At 39.8% G+C, this 10,458-nt stretch overlaps 1 protein-coding gene across 1 annotated transcript in view; it reads right to left on the reverse strand.

Annotated features, from left to right (window-relative positions):
* Window positions 1–3,852: 3,852 nt before the first annotated feature.
* nup214 (nucleoporin 214) overlaps window positions 3,853–10,458 on the reverse strand; it is a 33,096-nt gene continuing 26,490 nt past the window's right edge. Inside the window, 4 exon segments of the mRNA XM_020600842.1 lie at window positions 3,853–4,659; window positions 6,175–6,208; window positions 7,020–7,165; window positions 10,280–10,451. Coding sequence (XP_020456498.1) covers window positions 4,623–4,659; window positions 6,175–6,208; window positions 7,020–7,165; window positions 10,280–10,451 — 389 coding nt within the window. The 3' untranslated portion in view covers window positions 3,853–4,622.

A 10,458-nucleotide genomic window follows, 5' to 3' on the forward strand; every position in this document is an offset into this window, starting at 1 on the left:
TTTACCAAAAAAAACAAACAAACTCTCAGCTTAATTATTTCTAAACCCCTGGTGTAAACCACAACTTCAGTAAGCCCTGGACTCAGGTTAGAGACCTCACATTGTTTGGACCCCTGTGTGGCCTGCTGGGTTCTCAGTCAACACAAACAAGCCAAATCAATAAAGGAAGGAAAAGCCAACAACTTTCATTTTGCAAGATATTTCCCTTTAGTCACAACAGCTGAAACAACTGCTGATAGTATCAGAGAAACCCCTAAGAATTTTTCACTGTGTTGCAATTATGACTTGACTGTTTTAAGCCATTTTTAAGTGCAATGACAGAAAGGCAGAAGACATAATATAGCCTAGAATTATTTATTATGTATACTTTTTCCATACTAGCCAGGAGTATATAACAAATTTTATATTTATATAATAAATTAAACTACTACAACCTGGACCTGGCTACGTGATACACCAACCATCACAACTATCTCAGTATTTAGACATGTAGACTACATTTGGACTAAGACATAAGACTTTTTAATACCTTCTAGGGCCTCTTTAATCCACTGCTTTTTAGAGACTTTAATGCCTGTAGACAGCCTGCAGAGGATATTATGTAATTTAAATGTAATATTGCAGTAAAGCAGATGAATCATTGTTATGCTTAAGCCAGGAACTCACTTTGTAACCTCTATAGTTATGAAAGAGATTGATGTCTAAACAACATGTACATCAGCCCTGCATCTGGACAGTGAATAAGGACAAGAACCACTCATTGTACAGTATAATGTAACTGTCCATTTAAACTGACAGCCATTATACATCACACAAGGTAGGACAGGGAGGCAACCTTTAAGTGGCAGCAGTGTAATTATGTGATATATGTTGGGTATGTACTGTATATGATCTAGTTGGGTCCCACTCCACCCGCACTCTGCCAAAGGCTTTTGTAATAAACTCAGACATCATGAGCAGCTCTGGGGCAAAGCATCTATATCCTTTACCCAGTTATAAGCTGAACTACTTTAAGAGGAATTAAACTTCACAGCTCACCTGATCTGTGCCTGATTGGTCCATAATTTATTGCTGTCTATATTATTGTCTCTTTCACTGAAGTTGTACAACTTCAAGAGGCTTACAAAATGTTTGGAGAAGCAATGGATGAGGGCAACTCCCCTCCCAAAAAGACATTTTTTTTGAATAAGTGCCAGGTTATTTTACACATTAAGTCCACATTAATCATTTTTATGGGGGGCAGCTGTGTTGATGTGCAGCCTTACCCCAGGTACTCATGCACCGTCTGCTCATCTTGGCTGGTTTGTTGTGTGGTTTTCTAGGTGTTGATAATTTTAAGAAACCTCAAAACATTCCCCTTTGACTGATAACAGTCAAGACAATGTGTGTTGAAACATTCTTCAACAGCAGTTTACGCAAGAATAACTCATGTGTGTGGACTGTCATGTCTTGTTGTTCCACACCACTGTGCGATATGTAGCACCTCCATATTTCAACAAACTCGAACAAAAAGGCACTAAGTTCTAGTTAATTCAAGATTTTTTGCTTCCATGTTCTAACAAAGCACAATTTAGTTGTTATAGGTTTTTTTTTAAGTTTAATAATTTAGCAGTGCTATAAAGATCAGTTAAAAACAGAAAAAACATTTTGGGTTGCCAGGTTATAAAAACTCAAATGTTTTCAGCCTTATTTGTTTTTAGCTATATTGTAATAATTCAGCTTTAATAGTCAAAAATACATTTTTAAATTATCATGTATTTCTCATTTTCTAATACTAATTTCTGCAGGTATAATATTAAATAATAAATAAATAAAACTTGATTTAGAAAACTTTACACAAAAACATCGCATTTATTTAATATTTTAAATATATGCATACCTTTAATTTTAGCGAGAAGCAAAATGAGTAATTTGTCAATCCAAAGTCAGATTGTGTAATACTAACCAGAACAAAAGGTTTAGTAATGATATTTAGTTTCAATTTCAGTTTTTTTTTTTTACCATTTGCTGACTAAGCTCAAGCCTACAAACAATAACACACTATAGGTCAAACCAAGGCTGCTGACACACAACTGCAATTACTCTACAACTGAATTTGTTCGGATGTAATTAATGTAAAAGCTTCGTGAGAACGTGGCTTACTGTATTTTTATTATTATGCTTGCTTAATGAAAAGGAGAAAGCCTGTGATTCAGGAAATACTGCAGGACAATAAACTACAGTAAGTGTTGAGCGGAACTTAAGAGCACAAACTGAGATACTCTCAGAGGGATATCAAGCTAAACAAGTCTTCTGCTACATCAAGATCTCTGCAGTCCAATTAGATTTCAAGAGTTCAATTGGCTATAATGAGCACGAAAGAACAAAATGGCTAGTTTTGGATCAGTTCTGATAAAGCTGGCAAATCCTGGGGGATGACTGAGACCAAAACCCCAGCTCACAGTGCTAATGCTAATCTGAGTGGGGAATTAAGAGGTGATGCTGGGAAGCCAGCTCTTAGTGGCTGAGGCAATGGCTAACCTCACATGCACTTCAGTGTATTTGAACAAGGATTTCTCACATCAGTGGTGCAGGCAGCTTGTTTAAAGCAGAGGGGGGAGGGGGGGCTGGAGAGGGGGAGGTGGCTTGGAGCAAGCTATTTTTTATCTGGATTCCATGAAGACAGCTGCCATCCTCCTGTATGCGAGACTGCACCTACTATCATTAGGAACAGTGAGACAAGAAATGTGTCATCAAGTATTTCTTATATCTGGTGCAATGGAAAAAATACAAACAAAAAAAAAATTGCTATGCTAATGCTTTCATAGAGGCCTGTTCTGGACTGGGTGCTGAAAATCTCATCTGCTTTAGCTGAAAGAATTAAACTTCATGCTCTGCAACTGTTGAAGTATCAAGCTGCAGTTCCTCACCTGAGACAACAAACGGATCGTGTGATGACCACACGCTACCAAATTAAAGCCATTATCTTACAGCAAAACTACAAAGCAAATCAAAAGAGATTTTGGTTGGTTGACAAAATGGCTCCAGTCTGTAGCTCATATGTTTTGGAGACTGCTGGGGAATGTGAATTTGACATTTCAGCAGGTGTCTACTACAGGTCGCCTGTTATGACCCCGACATTCCCCAATGCCACTTCAGAGCAGCCCGGACCTCTGGCATCCGTTTGACGAGAGACATGAGATAAGGGTCGACAGAGTGACAGTGACATGCTCCACAACCATAAGCTGGGAATGTAGTTCTGTTAATGGTGGTCACATGCCACAACATCAAGGCTCTGATATAAGCCATAGACCCCACATCAGCATTCTCTCAGCCCAATTTAGCTCTGACTGGAAGTCAATACATTCCTCACTGAGGATGGAGCTGCATATCAAGAGGGATTCTGGCATTAATTAGTGAGGCATCTGAACATGGCCTAGGGCTAGCTGCTATGCTAGTCTCCATGCCACCTTGAATGAAACTTCAGATTTTAATTTTCCTTCTATGTAGGACTGTTTTCAAATATGTTGTGTGGAATGATGTTTTAGGCCAAATTGTGTTAATAAATTCAATAAAATGTGGCAAAATCTAAACATCTTCCTTCTTTGCAAGATCATGACAGTTATGTGAGGATGATGACGGCTTTGAGCAAGGTCTTGACTATGACCAAATTTTTAAGTTACTATGCAAGAATGTATAAGCACTATATTAGTCAATAAGTCACATTGTGATCAGACAGGATTTTTTACTTTTGTTCTCAGTGCTGCTCAAGAAAATCTAAATGTAACGCAACATATTCCGTGGAGAAACACTTAATGAGCCTTTAACATTAATGTTGCCACAATGTTAAAGAATGTTCATCGTAAACAAATATTAGTTTGGTCGATGTCATTTATTTCTACTTTTTCTTGTAAAAATATACATTGAGGGGATTTACTCCAAAAAACACGTGAAGAGGAAAACAACTTTAAATGTCAAACCACAGTTCTTTCTCATAGATCAAAATGTGTTCAATTTAATTTTAGTTCATTCTTGATGTGTGTACATCTGTGATAAATCCATTCAAGTCCATGGACAAACGGTATTTTATGTAACTGAGAATATTGTACGTAATTCCATGAAAGACTGAAACGTCAAGAACCTTTTTTGTTTTTTGCAGAAAAGTCTTTTAAAATGCTAGACAGAAGGCATGAATGGAGTATGAATGTTAAAATAATAAAGAATATAAAACTGAAGTGTGGCCAACTCATTTAATTTCACCAATATGTAACTACACTTTCTAAATGTGGTCACTGACCTGTTTACAGGATTATTTTCACAAATATAGCTGAAAATGTTTTTTTCCAGGACCCTCACACAGACCTGTCCTGTACTTGTATGAATACAAATACCTGGTTCTTTTACCTCAAGAAAATACACAGCATAAACTGAGAATGAACTGCACTTTGCACACAGCTTGAATAATTATTTTTTCAAAAATATACAAATGTTATCTGCAAAAAAAGCATCTTCTAATGTACTCTAATTATCCCTTCAACCCAAAGGCATCACAACCTTCCACCTTTCCTCCTGTTGTGTGGCACAAAGAGCCTGATTGCAGAATGTACTGCAGCGGTGGCATCTGACTCAGAGATTTAATAAGACTAGCTTCTCCAGGTGGCAAATGTTTGTCCACTTGATCTGGAAAAAGGAACAATACACAAAGTAGAAAGGCAGAGATTAATGAAAAAGATCTTCTAAGAACAAGCATTAGAATTACCTCTTAGGTAGGTAGGACTTTATTGATCCCACAATGGGGAAATTCCTGTTTAAAAGATGTTTAAAACAAATGCACAGAACTTGTATTGAAACTCCATGTTAGATTTCCAAAGATACCAAATACTTAATACTGAATTACTGTACATGGAAATGTGTGTAAAATAATGTCAGCGACCTACACAATCTTCCATTTGATATACTGTAACTACACCATCGTGTAAAATAGAAAATTTTAGCAAACAGTATACTGGATCTGGATATCTATCTCAGCATAAGAATAACAAAGCTTAAATCAAGACATAACATAAGTGACTTTGAGGAGTGCGTTTTTGAAAGTAGTATTTTAACTGGCGCAAGAAAGTAACCGAAGCAGCAGCAGAACCTGATAAGACAGTTTCATGTTACAACCAACAGACAAGAAACAAAATCAAACACTTTTCTTACCCCTTGTGTCTTTCTAGAACTGGTGACACTTAAAGCCTGCAGTCATCCAAATCAATGCAAAATTCAGAAACTGAATTTCATTTTTACACATTGTGGAATTATTCGTATGTTATCAGGAAAGAAACGGTAACACGATTTCAAATTAAAATAACCTTTAAATGACAATATGTGGGAAGGTCAAGTCAGGACTCAGAACAATGACCAGAGTAGGTTTAAGATGGGCCTGTAATTTATGGTTATCAGTTTTTAGAGTATGGTTCGTTTCTGTTTTGGCAGCCATGACGAGCATGTGTAAATGGTAAATGTGTACATGATTAACAGTCATGTATTCACAGTGTCAACACAGGAGAAAAGCCACATGTACACAGTAAGGCAAAGTCATGACACTGCATTAAAAAGGTTTATCAGCAATACTGTGATCTTTTATAACTCTTTTATAAGTTCCCTTAAGGGTTTTGCTGTTATTCTATTTATCTGTACAGACATACTAGCAAACAATTACTTTCATTTGAATAATTTTTGCAGAGATGCTGCATCCATCTTAACACAATTTTATGTTCTTGCAAATAATGACAAGATTGATAAAATCAACTTAAATTCAATTCAGTGTTTCCACTAGAATTTTTTCCAACATGGTTGAGGTGGGGCATTAAATTGCAGTACAACAGGAGGTTAATTTTTCTTTAAATACATTTAAAAAGATTGAGGCTATTTGGCAAAAAACAAATAACTTTTGATGTGGCAGCAATTCATAAAACATGTACAGCTTCACAAGTCTGGTACATGATAAGCATTAAATAGTATAGTGGAGGAAAAGCAGAAAAACAATGAAAAAGAACAATAGTACATGAATGTGTCCAATGGGCGAAGCCTTGTGAGGTGACACTAAATCTGAAAGATTCTACTGAAGCAAGGCAAACTTCAGCAGAGGTACAGTTCATACACAATAAAAACAAAAAATACATTCAAACTAAATTCATTGACCAGACTTACTGGTTTGCAGACCCAAAGGTGTTTCCGGAGAACCCTACAAAATGGAAAAACAAGTGATTAATGTGGTTATTGTAGCAATAAAACCTTGTGACTGTCTGTGTGCAAGAAGATCAAAACCCCACAGTCCTAACGAGGAGTGAGGCGGGTATTGAGTAACGAAGGGGGGGAACTGTGTGGTCTGATGTAAATTATATACAACTAGTGACAATAATGGGCTTCAAGCTGACAAGACAAAGTGAACAACACAAAAATCACAAAGAAACAAGTAGGAGGAACATGGCAAGAGCTGAAAAGACAAACTGAAAGACATACATGAACATCTGTGCAGAGAAAGACCTGATGGATGTGTGATGGTGGGACATGTCAGAGTCAAGTCCCATAACATGATGACCATTCTGGTGCAGTTTGATCTTGATGATTGTTGTAATTATACTTTTACTGGTACATAAACTTGACTTTGTTGCTTTGTGGTAGTATACATTATACAGCAATATGACAGGGAACCCACCTATGTTAACCTAATCATGATTAGGTCCACAGAGGAGCAAAGTGGACTTTTTGCATGTTTGTTCTAACTGGCAACTTGTAACGAAAAGAAGTGAATGAATGTCTTTTGTAAACCTTCATCTGGTGCATAATCTGCACTGACTGGTTGCAAGAGTCTTTGCTTTTTCTGTTGCTTTGTTGTCATTATTATACAACTGTATGCTGGAAAATTAACTGGCTCTACTTGAGCCACTGAATATGCCGTTTGCAATATTTAGTGACGATAAGCAAGAGGACATTTGAAGATGATGAGAGGAGAACAGAAATTTAAAAAAAGGCAACTGGAGTCATAGTCTCACCTCCCGCTTGTGGCTGCTGTCCAAAGCCTGAGAAGCTGCTAGGCTGATTTCCAAACCCAGAGCTCTGCTGGGCCAGGGTCCCGAATGACGGAGTGCTCTGATTGGCTAGAGCACCAAAGGATGGGGCACTGGGAGGTGAAGCAAACCTGAAAAGAGAAGCAGGTACAGAGGATGTGATATGGAAAAACCACAAGGTAGAAAGTAAAATTAAAATAAATAGAGACACTGATGAAACAAAAACAAGTGAAATTATTAATGCTGGATGCCATTTAGGAGTTACGTTTTAGACAAAAAGAAAGATGGGGGATAAGAGCAATAAAGTGAATCCAGGATATATTCCTTTTTATAGCTCCTTCGAAGTAAACATGCAAGCAAGGAAGAAGGGCAGATGGTGTGTATGTGTCAGGGTACTAGAGGATTGGGAAATTGGGGGGGGTGGGTGGGGTGTTAGGCAGTAATCCCTTCTACACGATCCACATCCAATGAGTGAAAAGAGAAAATAAGCACAACAGAGGGAAAGAAAGAGAGGGCAGGCTGGTTTAATATGCAGCATGACCCGGACTGAGATTATGTGAGGGGAATAATCTAGTCCTCCACCAAGCTTCAGTATTTGTGTTCAGTCATACTCACCCCTATCAAAAGACACGGTCTGCTAAATCATTTGAATGGAAAGGGTAAGAATTTAAAAGATGACTTAATCCTTTCTTCTGTAGCCAACATGGAATTTTACTTGGCTTACTTGCTAGGAGCTATGAAGATGTTCCCATTCACTGGTCTATTGTATTTCATAGTAAAATGCCATTTCATTATAATGAAGTTATTACATTATAAAAAGTAGGGCTGTACAATTACTTACATTAAAATTGCAATTTAAATTATCGGCCACACTGCGATATAATTAGTAAAATGATTCTGCAGCACTTGCATTGGCGGGGAGTTTGGTTACATTAAACCCAGTGCTTCTAATTTAATCCCCACAAAGTGCCCAGAGCCAGAAGGGGTGGAAACAGACAATCTACCATATAGAAGGTAGAGATGTAAGCACAAACTACTTGGAGGCACAATAAAAACAAGAGCAAAATAATTCAGTATTCAATAAACTGGTGATGATGAGGAAGCAGAACCAACAAGCTGCAGTGCTTAAAATGTTGCATATTTATTTTGTCAGATGGATGAATACTGAGCAAACTCCTTCCTATAGAAACTTTACAAAACTTCAACCTGTCAGGGTAAGAAAAAAAAAACTGAATGTAGTATGTAAATGCTGTGGATCGAGCACTGTGAAAGCATCTTCATGTCATTTACCAGACAAGCCTTCAGTGTGGGCTTTCGTTCGGGCGCCTAGTGAGCCTTGAAACAGGTACATTTTAACTCAACACTATCAAGTTAATAGAGTGTTTAACAGTGTAGTAAATTCTGTCCTTCAGTTACTGTGTTATGCTTGTGCAATGGTGCAGTGAGCAAGAGAGAACAGAGATGTTCTGATTTCCAAAGAAGCTGCAGGCAAAATCCTGGTCTAACACGCCCCTCTGTGCTGCACAAACAGCCAAGCGACACTAATATGTTCATATTCTTAGTGAATTTGTTCATATCAGAAAGCACAGAAAAACACCTTGCCACTGGTGTACATGTGGTGTATTGGAGGCCCTGCACGTAGCATAGGTGTACCGAACTCTGACACCAGTTGTACTGACTTTTGTGGGCACAGCCAGTCACTGCTGACCACTGCTTGAACTGAGGACAAACTAATTAGCCTACTTGTGTTTCTAAATTTCCCAAACTGTATAATGAATATCCAGAAACCAGGGTCTCAAGAACTGCTGATTAAAAATGAGAAGGTGAGACATTTTAAACAAACAAACAAAAAAAAAAACAACCAAAACCAGGATGCAGGGGCAGTAGTCCGAGCAGAGCCTCCCAGACTTCCCTCTCCCCAAACACCTCCTCTAGCTCCTCAGGAGGGACCCCGAGGCGTTCCCAGGCCAGCCGGGAGACATAGTCTCTCCAACGTGTCCTGGGTCTGCCCCGAGGCTTTCTCCCAGTGGGACATGCCTGGAATAGGTGTCCAGGAGGCATCCTAAACAGGTGCCTGAGCCACCTCAACTGGTTCCGCTCAACATGGAGGAGCAGCTGCTCTACTCCGAGCCCTTCACGGGTGACTCAGCTCCACACCCTATCCCTAAGGGTGTGCCCAGCCACTCTCCAGAGGACACTCATTTCTGCTGCTTGTATCTGTGATCTCATTCTTTTGGTCATGATCCAAAGTTCATGGCCATAGGTGAGGGTAGGAACATACCGTAGATTGACCAGTAAATTGAGAGCTTCGCCTTACGACTGAGCTCTTTCTTCAGCACAACAGACCAGTACAGAGACCGCATTACTGCGGACGCCGCACCATCTGTCATTCTGCCACTCCATTTTTCCCCTCACTCGTGAACAAGACCCCATGATACTTAAACTCCTCCACTTGAGGGAGCAACTTGCCCCCAACCCGGAGAAATTCACCTTTTTCTGGCTGAGAACCATGGCCTCAGATTTGGAGGTGCTAATTCTCATCCTCACCACTTCACACTCGGCTGCAAACCCCTCCAGTGCATGCTGTAGGTCTTGAACTGATGAAGCAAACAGAACCACATCATCCACAAAAAGCAGAGATGAGATTCTGTGGCCACAAAAACACCCTACGTTCCCTGGCTGGTGCCTAGAAATACTGTCCATAAAAGTAATGAACAGAATCGGTGACAAAGGGCAGCCTTGGTGAAGTCCATGGTCATATGCCTTCTCCAGAACCACAGAACACATGTAGAATGGCCGAGCAAACTCCCATGAACCCTCCAACACCCTAGTGAGGGTACAGAGCTGGTCCAGTGTTCCACGGCCGGGGCAAAAACCGCATTGTTCCTCCTGAATCCAAGGTTCGACTATCGGCCGGAATCTCCTCTCCAGTACCCTGGCATAGACTTTCCCAGGGAGTCTAAGAAGTGTGATCCCCTTACAGTTGGAACACACTCTCTGGTCCCCCTTCTTAAAAAGGGGGACCACCACCCCGGTCTGCTAGTCCAGAAGCACCGTTCCCAAACTCCACGCAATGCTGCAGAGGTGTGTCAGCCAAGAGAGCCCCACAACATCCATAGACTTCAGAAAGTCATGAACAATCAGCATTAATTACTCAGTGAATGTCCAGTATTGTCCCTGTACATATCTCACCCTAAAACATTTCTAAAAACAATTAAACCTCAGAGCATAGCTCGGCTTCTTACCCAAATCCTCCCATGCTTGCAGCAGCTGTTCCTTCTCCGAACACTTTACCAGCTGAGGATCCCATGGCGTTGCTGAAGGAAGGGCTGGTGCCAAACGATGCTGTGCCACCAAACGCTGGGGTGCCACCAAATGCTGGGGGGCTCCCAAACACTGGAGCACTGCCAAAAGCACCTACATA

The sequence above is a fragment of the Monopterus albus genome, unplaced genomic scaffold (genome assembly GCF_001952655.1).
Source record: "Monopterus albus unplaced genomic scaffold, M_albus_1.0 scaffold49.1, whole genome shotgun sequence".
NCBI classification, from domain to species: Eukaryota; Metazoa; Chordata; class Actinopteri; order Synbranchiformes; family Synbranchidae; genus Monopterus; species Monopterus albus.